Source organism: Patiria miniata, unplaced genomic scaffold (assembly GCF_015706575.1).
Source record: "Patiria miniata isolate m_02_andy unplaced genomic scaffold, ASM1570657v1 HiC_scaffold_21, whole genome shotgun sequence".
NCBI classification, from domain to species: domain Eukaryota; kingdom Metazoa; phylum Echinodermata; class Asteroidea; order Valvatida; family Asterinidae; genus Patiria; species Patiria miniata.
Genome location: NW_024037060.1, coordinates 1,723,183 through 1,742,758, shown reverse-complemented (window position 1 = coordinate 1,742,758; position 19,576 = coordinate 1,723,183). Strand labels below are relative to the sequence as shown.

At 41.6% G+C, this 19,576-nt stretch overlaps 1 protein-coding gene across 3 annotated transcripts in view; it reads left to right on the top strand.

Moving 5' to 3' along the window:
* The first annotated feature begins 1,683 nt into the window (after positions 1–1,683).
* Positions 1,684–19,576, top strand: part of LOC119729704 (atrial natriuretic peptide receptor 1-like) — a 43,424-nt gene continuing 25,531 nt past the window's right edge. The window contains exons 1-2 of one of the 3 annotated variants that reach the window (XM_038202389.1): positions 1,684–2,423; positions 13,525–13,670. In XM_038202389.1, the coding sequence (XP_038058317.1) occupies positions 1,751–2,423; positions 13,525–13,670 (819 nt within the window). In that variant the 5' untranslated portion in view covers positions 1,684–1,750. Of the gene's footprint in view, positions 2,424–5,298; positions 5,837–11,803; positions 12,577–13,524; positions 13,671–19,576 lie in introns of those variants that run through there. The other 2 variants (XM_038202391.1, XM_038202390.1) reach the window with 2 other exon arrangements.

Sequence of the window (19,576 nt, the reverse complement as noted above, 5' to 3'; positions counted from 1 at the left end):
TGGTTATTAGTTTGTTTATAGCCAACTCATAAGTAAAACCTTTGTATCGTGAGTGTTCTTTGTATAGTACTTTTCTTTGGTCCTTTTTGGAAGGGTGCATGATGTTGTCAAGGAGGAGCGTTGAACCTTAACCTACGTCCAGGACATTAATTGCCTTCCGTGTGATGAAGGTGTTTTGACAAGTGGCATTTCAGGAGATAATTGCTACACTTCAACCTGCTTTTGTAAACGATTGAGGGCGCACTTAGGGCGTTTGGGTGGCTTTCTTTGAAAATGAGGCCTCGTCTGAAGTCGGATACAGATATTATTTTAGTGTAGCGTGTCGAGGTCAAACACCGAAGCTGTTGCCGTTAAACCGCCGAATTGGAAGTTCGCTGTGTTTTTGTGTCTTCTTCGGCGTGTGTGGACATGAGGTCAAAGGCCTATATACCCTTAAAATTTTGATGTTACTACCCCATTGGGTGCTATACTTCCAGACGATGAGACCCTAAGTATACATTCCTCGATGCAATTTGGACCCCGTATGCAAATGTTTTCTTTATTGGACTTTGAAGTGCTGTGATCATTACTGAATAGAGGAGCTAAAAACCTATATCATATTTTTCTAACTGCTGAAATGGTATAATTTGGAATGAGACCCCAAAATGGTGCATATGTTTTCTCTGGTTTTTGTTTGCTTGTTTGTTTGCTAGTTTGTTTGTTCAAAAATGTAGGCTTATGTACTGAGCTGAAACAACAGGTTAGTTGTTATGCGCCCGACTTAAAATTTTGAGCAATTTTGTCATTTCAAATGTGAAAAACAAAATGCACAAACTAAAAAAAAATTCAGATCCTACTTACCTTAAGGGAATTCACGGCTCACTTACGTGGATGACTCTGTAGACCGTAATTCATGGTTCGTTTTCTCAGTAAAACTTGCGCAGTACCATTTCATGATATGGACCATGAGTAGTTTTGTTTTGTATAGCCGTAGAGAAAATCAATGGAAAATGCATGCACACAAGTATAAACTTGACAAACTAATATGAACAGCGTTTTCAAAATTTGACGTAAAAAGATCCCCACGAACAATGCCTCCCCGTCCCTGTGCCGACAGGAAAGATTAGGATTTCTTGGACGAAAATCATAAATCTCTTGGAACTAATGGCTTCCGGGTAGCCTGGCGGCGTCGATACTCAAAGCAAAGTAAAGATTGCGGTGCATCTGAACCGAATTTTAAGAACTCAGTAACAGCGCTTCGAAAATTAAATAAATAAAAAAAAACCTAAAATTGAAAATAAAGAGAGAGTCCTCGGACATTGTTTTTTTGTAATTAGCAGTGTACGTTAATTTATAGCTCGCTGCTGAAGGATAAAACCTTGTGCGTGTTTTTGAATGATGGACCTGGCAGATTCATCGCCCTTGTCAGTTTGACATTTGCATTGTAGGGGGTTCGTTCGTCGTGATTGTATATCAAGACAAATCTAGGTACTATCACGCAAGGGAGTTGATTTCTATTTCTGGAACTGATGTCACCGTCCTAGAAGCTGGCTTATCGCACGTCATCTAGGGTAATCATGACCTAATGCGGATTAGGACTTACCTGTGTCCGTGGAACTGCAGCGTAGCAAGACTGCTTTGGCTCGAGTTTTGGTATAAAAGGTGGCGGGCGTGCTTGCATCTTGTCAGAAAGTTACAGCTTCTGGAAAGTGACGTCTGGCGAATGTAGCAGCTGTGTGTTTGTTTTGTTTGGCCTAAGCTCAAAGCAAGGATGGGTCGTGGTTTCCAAATCCTTATTTGCCTCTTCAGTGGCTTTGTAGCGTTTTCTAATTCAACTGCTAATTTCACGGTGGTTAAGATAGCTTTCATGCTTTCAGATGGCTGGCACGCTGCCCTGCTGTCCGAAATTCGAATCTTACCGGCCATTGAGTTGGCTATGGAGACGGTGGAGCGTCGGATCGGGAGCGGTGAGTATGCCAACTTCAGCATCCAGACGGTCATGTCATCCACGGGCTGCGCCGTGCCCAAACGCTCGGCCATCGGCGACGCTGCCCACTTCTTCTTCTACCAAGACGTGGTGGCGTTCTTCGGGCCGGCCTGCAGCGGCAACATCATCACCGTGGGAGACTTCGCGGCGGTGCTTAACATTCCTATCCTGTCTGGAAGCGGCAGCGCCGTTGACCTGGAGAACAAGCGTCGCTACACCACCCTGACCAACACTGTGTACCGGACGGGGACTATGACGGAGATGGTCATCAGCATCTTCCATCGCTTCGGTTGGAGCTCGGCTGTTCTGATCCACGGTAGCCACGGATTCGCCCGCTCGACGGACGCAATGATGGAGGGATTCCGTGGTGCCGAACTCGGCCTGTATGTCATCTACTCAGAGAATAAAGAAGAGGATTATGAAGGCATGCTTAGAGAGGCTTCAGTACACAGCAGAAGTAAGTTCAGTCTTTCCACTTCCATAATAATTGACTTTTCCAATTGGTACACTCTAGAAAAAAAACCGGGTCAGATTGGACGCTTTTCCGTGTCAAAATGACAATACTTTGATTCATTTTCTTGGACATGTTGACCCTGAAAAGTGTCGTTTAAACCCTGTAAAGTGTGTCAGGCCAGATAAAACCCCGATGATTCCGGGTCAATCCGACGTGGACTTTTTAGAGTGAAGTTTAAAATGGTAGTTTTTCCTCTTTCACGAAGAAGCAATTTCTCCAAACGTTTCACTCAAGCATTGACTATGTTTGAAACGCCATCCCCACCAAAATAATGAATACGTTTTCAAGCTAATGTGAAGTGTGGGTATAAGAATAAGTTATTCAATGTCCGACTACCAGCTACGCCTCGTGTAAAAAAAAAATAAGGAGACGTTTAAAAGAGTTGCTCATGGGAAGATACGGGCCAAAACCAACAAAGAAACACCCCTCTCCCGTAAAAAAAAACCTCGGACAAACCGGACTTAATCCTTACACTCTTACAAAATATCCTGGGTTTTTTTAAAGAGTTGTCTGGCAATCTTATATAGTTTCGGAAAACGTACACGTGCAGTGACGCACCTGGAGGCGGGGGGGGGGGGGGCGTGGGATCGAGACATTTTTGTAAATCTATAAAGATTTTAGGTATACTTGATGTTTTATATTATAATCTCATCACAATGTTCTCTTTATAAAATACGATTATTTTTATCAAATAATCAGGGCCGGTTTCAGTTTGTGAAGGGTTCTTATAGGCCCAAGGAATGTGGGAGGCCCCTCACGCCCCTATGACTAACCTTACTTATAGTGTCGCTTAAAACTCTGAGTTGATGAGCCTCAAATTCGTCTAGTTCATCACTTGTACTAAATCTATAAAAGAAGTTAAAGCAAAAAGATTCGTCGAAAGGGTTGTCTAACAAGGCATACTTCAAGAATTTACCCTCTGTTATAACAAGGCGACAAAATGGTATAACATTTTCATATTTTTCTGACATAACGTTTTTTTCTAGTTTTTGTTTTGGCGCATAAAAAAAGGGTTCGATGCGCGCTTAAAAATATAATTGGAAATCGGGTCCAATCTAAAAAATTCTCTCATATTTTTCTTCACGAGTCATATATTTAAGAATAATGTAAAATACTGCCGGAATCCCAGTTCCTGTCAAATATTGGGTGAAATTTAGGAGATACATGCAGTCAAATCAGTCAACACCCGGGAACCAAAACTTCGGCACTACTTTCCCTCAAACCATGCTGTATTTTGTATACTGTCTCAATACATAAAGTAAATATATGCCCGCCCATGATTCCTTTGTCATAAAGCGCGTCCCAAAATACCCACAGTATTTTTTGCTAGGCTCTAGCGTTTAAATCTTAATGGATTTTAAACTTTATCCATTGTAAGTATTGCTTTGATTTTCAAAAGAGTTTTGAATTGTGAAACGTACACTGATCAAGAGAAAAATATTCTTCACTAATAATGGATGGTTCCAAAACAGTTTGCGTGGCAGATAAATGAATATACATCCAAAGTCAAACTAGTCAAGTCGCTATGTCGAGGCCAGCAGATGATAATACAACGATACAAAGCGCCGTGCCAGTAAATATTGGGGGGGGGGGGGGCGAGAGACAACGCACGACTGTCTCGTGACTTGTCCTCCAGTCTACTGTGCAACTAGCAAGGCAATCACACAGACAAGTTGTCCCCTGCAGAAAATGAGGCCCCGTAGTGCCCCCTTAATAATGCTTCTTACACCACAGTCGGATGCTTATTGGCCAACACTATATCCCATCTCTCTATTAAACGCTTCCATGGCAAGAGGCGTGTTCCGATATCTTCTAGTTACGTAAACTTGAAGCGCAATTCTCATTGGCCAAACTATCCTTTCCAACATTGAATATGCATGAGCAAACTTAACTCTTATTGCGTCGGTGGGGTAATAGTAAAGTGTTCTTGTCTCTCGCTAGATACCGCCACGCCGATTGGCTGTGGACGTCGACCGGTGACGCTTTGTCAAAAGCGAATTACGACTTACGCAAGTCCATTAAATTACAGTTTTCTTTCCTTCAGTCTATAGGTTTCTTTGAAATGCGGGGAAGAAAAAAGAGACTCTTTCAAGATTACATGGTCTTTTTTGTAATCAGCTTCCAGCTGACTTTTAAGAAGATTGAGATTTTAATGGATAGATGACAAAATATCGCGTATTTCGCAATTCAGTCTGACCATGAATATGTTTTGCTAACATGCCGCCTGTCACGTAGCAAGCAGTGATGAAAATGAAAATGCCCCTGGGGATGAGGCGGTCACTTCCGTTAGTTTTGTTACCAAATGGCGTACTGCTGTTTCTCAAGACCACAGATGTTTCCGCCCGCTTTCAGCACGGCTGGTAACTTATTGGGATTAATTCTTTCCGGTCGATTGAAGTTGAAATCTCTTATTGTAATACATCAAGTTTTTGAGTTAATCTTGTGACCTCATGCTGCTGCATTAACAAGATATAATGGAGAAAGAATTGAGGTTTCAGGGTGTTTTTTAAGACTCAGGCTTATTCTATGGTATGGACATCGAATCACTATAAAAATCCTTGTTCCATTTTCAATCTGAATAGTTTGCATGAGAGATTGAAGTGAAGTAGGCCTACTAGTTTTACCACTGTATAGACTTTCGGTAAATTGGTTCATTAGAAGAAAAACGTGTGGATGGAAATGAAAAATGGCGTCCCTTAAAACAATTATCAGTTTATGTGGTATTTTTGCATTGCTGGCTCCAGCCCGCTGTGAAACTATTGTGAAGATAGCGTTTTTGTTTTCATCATCAAACGGAGGGTCTGTCTTCTCCGAAATGCGCATTTTACCTGCAATGATTATCGCTATAAACAAGATAGACCGCCTGGTTGAGAGCGGAGAATACGCCAACTTTACTTTTGAATGGGTAAACTCGCCAACCGGCTGTGACCGGCCCAAGCGAACCTCGGCCGCAGTGGCTGGAGAGTTTTACTTCGAGCAGGGCGTGGTGGCGTTCTTCGGGCCGGCATGCAGCAGTAGCCTCATCACAGTGGGGGACTTTGCGGCCTCGCTGAATGTACCGATCTTCTCGGGCACTGCCGGGGCGGTGGAGTTGGAGGATAAAGCCCGCTACACCACGCTGACACAGACGGTGTACCGGACCGGGACCATGTCTGAGATGGTGGTAGGGCTTTTCCACCATTACGGCTGGGGATTCTGTGTCTTGCTACAGGGGGCCTTTGGCTTCTTTGAGCGAGCAGCCGACGCTCTAAAGGACGGATTCCGCGCGGCAGACTTGGGCTTGTTCACTCTGTACTTTGACAACTACGAAGATGATTTGGAAGGCATGCTGACAGAAGCTTCCTGGCACAGCAGAAGTAAGACGTTTACTCCTTTCAACGTATAGGGCCCATCATTGTACTTCAATTATTGCAAGGGTATAGGCTAGTCGTATGTCATTGGCCTTTCAGAACATGACAATTCATCTAAAGTTAAAATTGATTTACGAATGATAACATCATTTAATTTTTATTTAATATTGTCGGTCTAGCCTATTTCGCTCCACTGCAGGAGGAAAGCCTCTTCACCAATTTCCCATCTCACTCAATCTTGAGCTGTCTGTTGCCATGCAATGCCACTATATGTTCTTAGTTCATCCCTCCATCTTCTGTGTTGTCTCCCCCTTTTCCTGGTTTGGTTTCTTGGAGTCCAATTGGTGGTTTTGCATGTCCACCGGTTGTCATACCTCCTTGCCAGGTGACCTGTCCACCTCCACTTCTTTGATTGAATGGTCTTAATAATGTCCTACACTCCTGATTTCTTTCTTAGATCCATTTTTTCTCTAGTGTATTACTCGCAAACTGGTAATTAGGCAACAAGCCTTATTAAATATTTCTGGAAACCATTTCAAGTATTTATATCATTGCCACAAGTACTTCACGTTAAAATCACATCAAATGAAGATATTTTCCCCAAAGTGGGTGCAGCGCCCTCTGGTGGTAATTTAGGGTAAAGGTTGTTTGAATACATGTAGGCCTATACTATTACCCGTTTAATGTTTTTCTTTCTTTTTTCAATTTTAAAATCCTTTTAATGAAAAAGTAAAAATTATATTTAACGTACTATTTTTGGCCATTTTTGTTGCTGAATTTTAGGAAAACGGCCATGGTATAATCAGGGAACAATTGCAGGGAAGAAGGGAACTAAGGAGCAATAGTCCCGTTGGGTGCGACCGTGCGAGAAGACCCATAATACCCCCAGTCCTACTTTACTCCCCAGATTAGAGGCCAGTTTCTTGATGCCTGCCTGGAGTGTATACTATAGTTGTAGCCATATAGTCGGCGCTGTTCTCAACTTCTCCAATGCTTCATTCAGCTCTACCTATCTTTACTATCCACTCATCATATAAATCAGAGTGCTTAAATCCAATTTATTGAAACCAAATTTTTAAGACATTTGGGAAAATATCCGTCGCTGAAAAAACATGTTTGTTCTTTTCTGCTAGCCTTGTTGTTTGGTCCGCAAGTGATTTTCAAAGCCTCACGACCTCTCCCCAAATTACCCAAAAATGTCTACCAGGGCAAGCACCCCATAACTGTCTACCAGGGCAAGCACCCCATAAATTTGTGCTGCAAGGGTTATACCCTGTATGTATGTAGGAGAGAAGAAGAAGTCAGGTGGTCACTGTCACATGACTGTTTCTCTCTGCGGCTGCAATGGTTCCACTGTGGAATGGCCACTGCCTATATACCCCGTGTAAACGAAATTGTTGTCCTCTTGTGAACGAGATAGTAGGCCAGCTCCTGTGAACGCGTTTTCAAGCGAGTTTTGCCTTCGAATATCATTCAGAGTGACTTCAAACTGATTGCAACTGTTTGGTAGGCCGTTTGCTTTAAATAATCAACCTTTTGAGATAGAATTAAAGAGAGCATTAATTTCAAAATCAAAGGTGTCAGATGTACAGTGACAGAAAAAAAGTGGATTCCAAATTGATAGCATGAGCCATCAACATCTCTTCCAACCCAACCGTGCACAGGACGTGCAAAATCACCCCATGATCTTATCTGTCCTCTGGTTAACTAGACCAGCGCCTGCGTAGTTCAAGTAAAACGTGTCGTAGAATTATATTAGTGGTCAGGCCAAACTTCATTTGACGTGATGGGGGTGGGGCTGGGGGAAATCAAATTACGAACCCATCTAGCTGAGACTTTATCAAATATTGGTGTCAATGACGAGAAATTAAAAGCTCCTTGAAGCTCAGGATTGAGTTACGCGAGGATAAAAATAGGAAAACGGAAACGTGTTGCAGTTGCAGTCCACGAAAACCACATACGTATTCAGTAAATCACCATTCATGCTTATAATAGAGAATCGTTCAAATGCCTGTGCAGTCACACGTATACGATCACAAATACACGATAGTCGGGCTAAACGTCTGAAACAAAATCTGTCTCACACAAATGATTGATAGACAAGTTAGGGGTAAAACAAAAAAGAAAATTGACTTTGCACCGGATGAGTTTGCATCGAGAGATTGAAGTGAATCGCTAGTTTTACCACTGCACAGACTTTCGGTTTTATTGATTCATTAGGAAAAAAGGTGTGAATGGAAATGAAAAATGGCGTCCCTTAAAACTGTTATCAGTTTATGTGGTATTTTTGCAGTTAACCTTGATTTACGAATGATAACATCATTTATTTATGTATTACTCGCCAAACTGGTAATTACGTAATTAATCCTGGAAACAATTTCAAGCATTTTTAGCATTATCTCAAGTACTTCACGTTAAAATCACAGCAAATAAAGATATTTCCCCTAAAGTAGGTATAGCGCCCTCTGGTCTAAGTTAGGGTTGCCAAAGGTTGTTTGAATACATGTACATTATTACCCGTTGATTTTTTTTATCCAATTTTAAAATCCTTTTAATGAAAAAGGAGAAATTATTCAAAAAGAAGTGTTTCATTTTTTTTTAAACATTTTTTTTGTTGCTGAATTTTAGGAAATGGCCGTGTAGGCCTATATCAGGGAACAATACTAGGGTATTAAGGACCAACGGAGCAATAGTCCCCCTTGGGTGTGAGAGGACCCCAAATACCCCGTTCTAAGTTACATGTTACTCCCAAAATTAGAGGCCAGTCTCTGGATGCCTGCCTGGAGTGTATACTATATTGTAGCTAGTCGGCGCTGTTCTCCACTTCTGTAATGCTTCATTCAGCTCCACTTGTCTTTTTGGCCACTCGTCCAAATCTTTTTAAAATTTGGGAAACTGATCAGTCGCTGCAAAAAGACAATCGCTGGTTCTTTTCTGCTAGCTTTGTTGTTTGGTCCACAAGTGATATTCATAGCCTCGTGCCCCCTCTCCAAATTACCCATCAATGTCTACAAGTGTATGTATAGGAGAGAAGGAGAAGTCAGGTGGTCACATGACTGTTTCTCTCACGGCCGCAATTGTTCCAGTGCGGAATGACAAAATACCTTGAGTAAATATATTGTTGCCCTCTTGTGAACGATATATACCTCCTGAGCGATTTTCACCCCATGTAAGCGAGATTCACCTCGTGTGAACGAAATAATTATTACCTCCTGTGAATGAGATAACCTCCTGTGAAAAAAGACCACATTTACAAGGACGCCATTTTCGATCGTGTTCCCCGAATCTATTTTATAAATTGTATATTGTTGAATGGGATGCTGCCAGACTATTTTATGATTGCAGTGCGTTCCAAGCCCTACTTTCAATTTGTTTTAAACGTGGCTTAAAACGTTACGGTTTGTTTAAAATTATGGTATATGTTTAAACACAAAATGGCATTATTCATCAGAGCAGACTGGTATTAATTTGTAAGGAACTTTTATTTTATTGCTTTCATTTCTATTCGCAAGTTCTAGAAACGACGAGTTTACCTAGCTTTTAATTTATTATGGCCGACTCGTGCAGTGTAGTACTTCGTATGAATGAGATCGCGTGGAAACCCTTTTTTTCTCTCCCAATATTCCTAATTTCTTTCACAGTTTGGGAAAACAGCGGCGGTGGAACGGTTTTTAAACCGGGATGATCACCAAAAAGGAGCACCTATTAAAAAAAAGGGCATCTTCCGTTGCGACGGTGCAGCAGCGTATCCATATTTTCTTCGGGTTGCACACCCGTGCTGAAATGTCCACACGTTTTTTTTCCCACCGGACACTTGGCCTCCGTAAAATCAAATGGGGGGGGGGGGGGGGGGGATGGGTTTGGGGCTTGGTTTTCATATTCCTCGTTCATATCAGAACTCTATACCATTTTGGAAATATGTTACTGAAAACAAAGTAGCCGAAACTTTAGGGCCAGTTCTGTTTTTATCCCGAGGGGGCACATACGGGGGCACATTATTGTCCGCAAGAGGGGCACTTGGGTAAATCTGGGGGTTAAGTGCCCCCCTGCCTCCCCCCCCCCCCCGGTTCCGCCGCCCCGGTGAGAAAATATTCAGAGAGAAGCCGCTAAAAAAGTTGTGTTATTTTGAAAGCTTCTTTTGTCTGAAATATTTTCTGTTGGCAAACCACACGCTCATTGTGGAATCATTAAAATTGCCGTTCATTCTTTTTCTTTGTTTCATTTTAATGTGACAACTTTTACTGATAATTAAAGGTATATACAGGATCATTTACGAAAAAAAATAAAAATGAGACTGCCAAATATTATCAATTAAATATTATGTTTGATCGTAAGTAAATAATAAGATTTAACATACCTTGAAATCGTTGCGCGTAGTATACTGTCAGTTTAAGGAACGGAGGAATTTTCATTTCTTGGCGACGCTGCTGTCGATGCTTTACCTTGAGAAATATTGTGCAATTGTATTATCGCAGTATCCTCAAAAAGTGTTATATCTATAAGAGGGAAAATATCTTCAACAGGGAAATTTTTAACACTGTTTTTGACATTTTGAGTGGTGTTATTATTGGAAACGAACAAAAATGCATGAACAGCAAAATGATTCTTAGTCTTTAAAACTGTGCGGGAAAAAATGCAAGCGTGTTCTGCAGTCTTATTATTATTAAAATTGATGAATTATTCTTCACGATGAAATATAGCTACGGACCTGCTCATTATATCTTTGCTCTACCATACTTTAAACAACAACGATCGGCTGCAGCCGGCTGGTTTGTTCGCTTTACGGTCTGCTTCAGAAACAAGGCTGTTTATATTGCCCTTGTTGGTATGTTGTCATGGTAACTGTTTATCGTTCCCAGTCATGCGAAAGTTTGGATCAATAAATACTGGACAGAAATTAAAATGGGCGAATGCCATCATAATTTTTTTTTTAAATATTTTGTCATGAGAGAGTGCGCGTTGCGTGAAGACGTGCATAACCATGGCATATAGACCTTTATCATGCTGCCACCCTTTCAGTCATGTTCCCTGTATAACAGTACTGAATGATAATTTTTTGGGCGAAAAGGAACCAGACTATTTTTCCTTCAGCCTCGCTTTGGTTACATTGATTTGAATAGGAAAAAAATAAAATGGCTGCAACATGATAATGGTTTATTATGGGCAAACAAATGAAACTACTTACGTGTAACAAAATCATGTGGTTTAATTTGACAATCTCCACGGATATCTTTCGGAGAACAATGAGCATATCATTACCAAATATATTAATAACAGACTAGAGTCACAGAAATGCAAAAATACAATATGTAACAAAAAACAACAACTAAAAGCAGCTTATTTCCATTGTGCGTTCAAAAGTACATTGGTTTCGATACATGGAATTAATACATAGATGAAATTAACTTAAACTATCACAGAAATAAATTGTTATAAAATTTTAAGTTATACAGTTTTTTTGAACTTGTGAAGAGAAATGAAAGCAAGTTAATGTCTAATAATATCCGGTCTTTTTCATTGATCAATTTCAAATTTGTAATTAAACATTCCCTGATGTTTAAATCCAGAGTTTAAAAATGACGGTAAAATAAGGCTGCATTGTGATGTGCCTACATAAAATTAATAGTCTAGCGCCATCCCATTCAACAGTTAACAATTAATGAAATACATTCAGGGAACTCGACAAAACTGGCCAACTCGTGAATAAGGCCCATACTTTTGAAATCGCCCATCTGGCTTCCAACAGACGACGCCTAGAAACGCCAATGAGGGCGCTGTTCCCACAGCCACCCAAGGACAAGCTGGACTATACTATACATATCTATTACAACTCTCTGATTGGACTACACCTGTCATCTGGAGAAGATAATTTCCTTGGCGATGATTCAAAATTCTTTGGCGATTATTAAATTAAGTAGGTTTCACCTTCAGCTAATAATTTTGTTTTTAAGGACACTTGATGTTATTTAACAGATGACTTGTGGGTTTATAAAAGGCCCCTACTTTGTGCGTTGAGCACAATTTTGCGTCGCAGTCAAAAAGAGGGTCATTTTTTTTATGAGTTCGCAGAAGAATGTGGCGTGTGACTACCGCGGCATGTGTGGTATGTGCAGTCTTCGTGCTTAGCATTTCACAGCTCGTGGCTGCAGTGGTTGTGCCGATTTCTGTAATTGTAGGCGGGAATACTTCATGTTCTTTAGTATCAGGGAAGCGGATTATCCCCGCTGTGGAAGTAGCGTTGGAGACGATATCCCACCGCATCGTCAATGACAAGTACGCCAATTTCTCCCTGACGTGTGTATTTTCCTATCTGGGATGTTCAGAGCCCTTACGAGCCGATGTGGCAGCGGTGTCGGCGCTGTACCACAAGGGGGAGGTGGCAGCTTTCCTCGGCCCGCCTTGCCTCGACGCCCTGGTGGCGGCCGCGGACTTGTCCGCTGCCTGGAATCTCCCCCTGTTGTCCCCCAGCGCTAACTCAGACGTGCTACATGACAAGGAGAGATTCCGGACACTCACGCAGGTGGCTTACCAGACGAGTACCCTCCAGGACTTTGTGGTGACACTGTTTGAGAGATTCCAGTGGAAAACCACTGTGATCATCTTCGATTTGGCTCAAAGGGATTTGGCGCTTACCATCGCTCACGCTCTACATGCCCGGCATGTGGAAGCTCATGCCCATTTGCTTGCCTCTGAGAGCTCAGTCGGCATACAAAACATGCTCGAAGAAGAATCTACTGTTTCGAGAAGTAAGACCTAATGCCTTTCTTCATCGATGTCGAAAATTTAAGTTCCAACATTTTATCTTTTTTGTCTTTGTAACATGTATTTTTCTTTTTTTCCCCATTCAGTTATAGGTTGAACAAAGAAATTCCTTGATGAAAAATGAACCTCGGCATGCTGTCATTTTTCTTATAATACAAAACTGTGATGAGACATACTGTTTCTGTCAATGGTGAATAAGCCCCTCTTGGCCTCTTCCCAATTTTGAGATCATACTTTAGGCCACCCTTAGCCCTTTATGGGTGAAGAGGCATGTTGATGACTCCCGATTGACAAAATAGGGATGACTGTCTTTTGAGGCACAATCGGATCAAGACCAGTGAGTTGTCCATACGCTATAAGGTAAACATGTTAATGTTTAATCATGTAAAAAAAATCCTAAAATTGCAAGTGTTAGTTGTAAAACCGGACGAGATAAGCCATAAAGGCCAGAAGGCAAGTAACAAGCAACAAGCAAGCATGTTTACCAGCCAGGCAGCCAGCCATCCAGGGAACCAATTATTTGTATCAGCAAGCGTCTAACTTGGTAAACATGCAGTCGAGCAGGTAGGCTAGGTAGCCAGCTGGCCACAGTTGCCTGCCAGCAAGACAACTATAACAATTTGTTAAGCAAGTCTGCCAGCCAGCCACACAAAAAGCCAGTCGGCAAGCCAATGAGCGGGCTAGAGACAGCCCACAAACGGGTCAGCAAGCTAGCCGCAGCCAGCCAACAGCCACATCAAGCCAGCAAACCACCTTAGTGAGCAAACTATTTGCCAAGCCAGCAAGCCAGACAACCGGCCAGCCAGCCAGCCAGCCAGCAACCCACCGGTCCACCAGCGCAGCCAGCCGGCCTTCTATTAAGGAAATGAAACAGATTCCAAAATAGTTTGTACCCATTTTTAATTCCCATTTTCGGTTTTCCTTTCCCCCAGTAATTTTCATCAGTGCTGACGGTAATCTGGTTCGTAAGATCATGATCAGCGCATATCACCTAGGCATGGTCTCCGGCGACTATGTATTCTTCAGCTACCACCCATTCAACAACACCAAATCCTTTGGGCGTGACTCGTGGAATCAGGTAAGAGGGCGTGACTTCGTGTGACTCCGCCCCCAATATTAAGATAAGCCATCACTGTTTCAAAGGTTTCCTAAATTTCTGATGTTTCCCAAACTTTACGTATCCCATTGCTTTTTTCAACGGCATCACTATTGGAACACAGCGTGGTGCAAAAATGGCGTCAGAAATAGATGGCGGGGGCGGGGCGGGGCGGGGCGGCATGGAGCACGCTCCAATCTCTGCTCGAGACCTGAGCTCCCCCTCCCATACGCCACGCCCCTTCTCAGTGCCTATTCTAAATAGACGGAGCCCCATGTGCCTCCCTTCATACTGGGCCCCAGTTACAGCACTGGGTGTAATTGCAAAACGAAGACTTTATAATTAGGTTGCTTAAGTTTTGCGGAAGAACCCCTTCGAATAGGCTTCTTCTTCTTAGCGTGTCCACAAACATCAAATGTACTTCAGCCATTGTTGGCCGCATTTTTGGGCTATATCATTGTAGACTGCAAGGTCGTCTGCTGTGCACACTTGCTCCAGAACAGGACATTAGAGGAGATGCTGCATGGTCTGGGGTGCAGTTCTACAATCGCAGATTATACATCTCCGGCAATATCCAGATATCCCCATTTCTGTAGGCTCACTTTCGAATAGGCTGAGGACTGTCAACGCCTAAGGGTTATTCTGTAACTTTAGGGTCCAGAGTGTCATTTTGCCTGTCCCTGTTACCTCTGAACTTTGCAATTTGCCTTTCAAATATTATTCAGAATGACTTGGAACTAATTGCATTTGTTTGGTAGGTCGTTTGCTTCACATAATCAATCTTTGAGGAAAAATTAAGGAGTGCATCTAGAATTGCAAAATCGTAGATGTCAGGTATAACAGGGACAGAAAAAAGTGGATTCCAAATTGAAAGCATGAGCCATCACATATCTCAACTCAACCGTGCACAGGCCGTGCATGATCACTCCTTCGATCTTATCAGTTTCCTCTTCAAAAAAACAATAGGCCAGCGCCGGTGTAAACGTGTCACGAAATAATGTTGAATGTAGAGGTCAGGATATACTTCCCATTGACTGAAAGGACGTGATTTGGGTATCTAATTCCGATCTCCTCTAGGTGAGAGTTTATCAAATGTCGGTGTCAATGAAGAGAAACTGAAATGTTCCTGGAGAAATTGAGTTACTCGAGAACAGATAGGGAAATGGATTGTGTTACGGTTGCAGTCCACGAAAAAACCGCATAAATACGCTAAATCAAAAGTCGTGCTTTTTATAGAGAATTGTTCAAATGCCTGCACAGCCACTGTATGCCTATGTACGATAAGGAGTCGGGCTAAACATGTGAAACAAAATTTGTGTCCCAAATTTGATAGACAAGTTTTAGGGCATCGGACCGACCATAAACCTGAACCACTCAAAACAGACACAAAATGGACTCTAGGCAGTGGGATAAATCTGTGCCGGAGACTGGGGGATGACTAAAAAAACAAAAACAAAAAACAAAAATGCCAGGCCGTGGAAATGGGAAGGGGGGGGGGCCTTGCTGGACACCACATGACACTAGGGAAGCTGTTCGTGATACAGATGTACATCGTATGTATATACTTACGCCCCTTAAACCTTGCATCAAAACGGCACATTTAAAGCTGTTGTACTTTTTTCTCCCTTTTTCAGTACTAGTGAATGCATCGCGGTTTTGGGGAAGTTCGTAGATTACCACAAATCCGCCTTTGCGTTGACAACATGGTGATCGTTTTAACAATTAGATTCCAATTCATCGCCAATTTTCAAGTCAATAATCTAGCCTAAAATGGCAGCCTTTTTGGCTGACTTTTCAGTTGAACCAAGTTTACCATTATTGTCGTCGAATTGTTGTGTGTGGAAGATCCTGGTGTACGGTACATATGAGAAATCTTTTCTCAATAAAATTCTACAGAATTGTCCCTCCCTTTTTGGCCTTTTAGTATTGAATACAATTCCAGGTCACTCTATCGTTGCAATTAAGCAGTTGGAAGCAAGCCAGTATTTCAATTTCTCTTGCTGGGATTGAATTTGGAGCAATGGGGAGATATAATTACAAACCACTGGTACTCGGAAGCAAAACTAAGCTTTCAAGTGTGACGTCATTCAATTGGCAAGCTGCCAAATAAAATCCCTCAGTCGGCTTTAAGCAAAATATTTAAGCCCATCGAGTTTTGATACAAAAATTGGAGATAAAAGGCCTACTTTACATCCAATGTCTTTTAAAACCAAATAGTTGCCTGTTATATAATAATTATCATAAATATCATCATAAATATCACAATCCCGCGATTGGAAAGAAAAGAACTGATGTATTATTTTGTAAACCTAAATTGACAAAGTTGTGTTCATGCGTATGCCCACCTTATGGGTTCATTGAAGCCGCGGTACTTAATTCATTAGTTTTTACAGAAAATAGTTTGCCTCTTCGTTCGAAAGAAGCTAACAGGGCGGAAATTTGACGAGCACTAAAAAGCAATTTATCAAAACAGCCCCTAGCTTGATCAAAGCTTTGGCCTTGATCATACGTCGACAGACAGGGGGGGGGGGGGTACTACCGTGTGTAAGATACTAAGCCTACTAGGGCAAGGAATCAGGATACTTGAAGTCTGGGGTCTTCGGCGGAGAGGTTTTACGATTCGAAGCAACATACAATAATTGTATGCGTACATTCAGCTATCAATCAAGACGCCATGTCTGTTGTCCTTTGCGTACCTGTACGTTGCCCTCATACCAACGCTTCGATGAGTCGACTTTATTTCCGGGCAAATTAACCCAGAAAAGTGCCATTTTGACATATTTTTTGTTTTGGGTCATTATCAGAAAAGTGTCATTTATTCGAAAAATTGTCTAAACGTTTTTACCCAGAAGAGTTTCAGGTCAATTCCGACACGGAATCCAGGTCGAATCTGACCTTTGATTGTTAGGAATGCAGGGTCCATTCTTTCTTTCTGATATATATTATTGTTATTATTATTTCTTTTTGCTTTACTGACCATTGAACGTTTGCGTTAATTATCTCCATTCTGTGCTTGGTCAAGCACTAGCACAGAAATCAGAATCCTTTGGTACCGGATGCAAATTTGCGCATAAGCGAAAATGCATCACTTATCCGTTGGACATGATTACCGTTATCATCGAATTTTCTGCTGTAGCCAGCAAGCATTCTTCATTATTGGAAAGCATAAGCGTGAAATTGGATGTCAGATTTGGTTTTCGTTTAAAATAGACATTTCTAGTTGAGATTTCCTCTACTATGGACATTTCGTTTCCACGTCCTATAATGGCGTAACGGCATGGTGCCCAATTGCAGTTGCGCCACTATAGGACGTAGAAAACTAAATGTGGAGGCAATCATAGGTTTTTACAAGAAAAAAAACCTCGTTCTTGACTCCTTCAAATTCTGATTGGGTCGGGGGGGGGGGCACAAGTGGACACAGAACTCGTGTGGGGGCCTGTTTCCCCGTACCGATGCCGTTCGGGGACTAGGCCCACAGTTGCAGCTCAATTCTGTCAATTTGGACGCAAACGGCAAAATCATACGTGCAATTTACTTTCCCTCCCAGGTACATTTTCATCACAGACCTAATCGGACATAATTACAATCTCTGCCCACCCGGGTCGGGAGCGGTAATTGTAGTGACAAAGTGTCATGCCCAAGGACACACGCATCAGACTCCAGCATAGACTAACGTGACTCGAGTCCACAACCCAGCTGCAGACTCACTCCCTATATCTAAGTTGGGTTCCACCAAACCATGTGGCCACGGCACTCCAAAATTGAGAACCAAAATTAGCGGATCGTATGCGCTTTTTCAATACACATAAATTATTATACCAATGGAAGGCGGTGAGGATTCAACTATACACACTTATATTGCAAACCACAAATTGTAACTGAATTATACATGCCCTTTCCACATAACCCTTATTCTGAAAACAGGGAAAGGTCTATTTAAGGTACGATCATCAGTCACATGTGGTTAGCCGTGCATATCGACACTGAAAAGTTGCCTGGGTTAATTTTACCCAAGCAAGGGTGAAAACTGCAACTACCCAAAATTGGGTTATACTTTACTCAATTGCTTGGGTTATAATTTCTGTTAAATTCAACCAAAACTTGTGGTCATACAAGACCCAATAATATTGTTTGGGTTATAATTTCTGTTAAATTCAACCAAAATTTGTGGCCATACAAGACCAAATTTGGTATTGTATGACCACAAGTTTTGGCTGAATTTAACAGAAATTATAACCCAAACAGTTATTGGGTCTTGTATGACCACAAGTTTTGGTTGAATTTAAAAGAAATTATAACCCAAACAATATTTTTGGGTCTTGTATGACCACACATTTTGGTTGAATTTGACAGAAATTGTAACCCAAACAATTGGGTAAAGCATAACCCAATTTTGGGTAGTTGCAGTTTTCACCCTTGCTTGGATAAAATTGACCCAGGCAATTTTTCAGTTTAATGAGTTACATATGTTTACATGCAAACCAATGCTCACTTCGCAGCGCTCAAAAGAACCGCGATATGAATTTATGTAGTTGAAAACCGTATCCAGATAATCACATTTCAGAAAATTATTTTTTTGTAAAGTAAAATCTTACATACCATTCTGATATTCAATTCATTTGCACGTAACCTTGACCAACATTTCTCTTAGTTAAGTTCAAGAATTGCTGATCACAAAAGGAGTGCGTTGGGGTTTGACTGAAACCATTCATTTCAATTCATTTTACATCTACATTTACGTAGTTGAGTTAGCAATTTGTGATTCTGATTCGATATTTTTGTGCCAAACTCTTGGCTTCTTTTTGGAGAAAAGAGGAATATGCCCTAGTCCCATATAGCTTGCCGTTTATATTATGATGATTGAGTTATTATAATGGTATGCAGTGCCCGTACTGCAGGCGCGGTTCTAGAACTAATATTTTGAGGGGGCTAGCAGGGTGGATCTAGAATTTGTTTCAGGGAGGCGTGCTGAAATGTAGACCGGTTATTTTCTCCAAACACTTAGGCCTCCGAAAATCAATAGGTGTGTGTGTGTGGGTGTGTACAGGCATTACATTCATTGTGTGGACTTCCGAACAAAAGATGTCCACATAAACCAGGTAGAGGAGACACTGTGCGGACTTGGGCAAGTCCACACAGTGTTTTCCCATTTCTGGAAAACAGGTTTAGAGGCATTTTTGGGTTAGGTTTATCCGTAGCAGAATGAAGAGAAACACTAAAGGGAATCATAGAAAAAAAATTGGGTTGAAAGAGTTTTCACAGTTTGAGAAAAATGAGTTTTTTCACTGGTTTTTCTTAACTACACGAAAGCAATGGAAAGTCCACACTTGGTATGTAACGTAAACTTGTGTGGGGGTGTGTGTGTGTGTGTGTGTGGGTGTGTGTGGGGGGGGGGGGGGGGGCTTATGCCATATTTTAAAAGGGGAGTGCCAATAAAATCCTAAAATCATTCACACTATATTTACTACAAATGCACCCTTGTCACGACTATTTCTTTAGGGGGAGACCGTTCACATGTACATCACAATCCTTCTTTTTGCTAATGCAATTTCTTTTTACGGAATTTATTTGGGGGGGGGGCTAGACAAAATTTTTGGGGGGCTAAAGCCCCCCCCCCAGCCCCCCCCCCCTCCCCGTAGAACCGCGCCCGCCGTATGGGAAGATAGTAAATTGGACAATAAATATTGAGGACATGTCACCTTATCTTCAACTTTCCTCTAAGATTTCATAAAACTTGGGTACTGAAAGAAACGTGAAATACACACAGTCATGAAGAACAGGAGGGATAAAATCCAACTTATTATACTTGATCAAACAACAACATCAAGCTATTCATTGTGTATTACCATTGAATAGTCCGATAAACTACCATCTCCTTCAGCAATTAT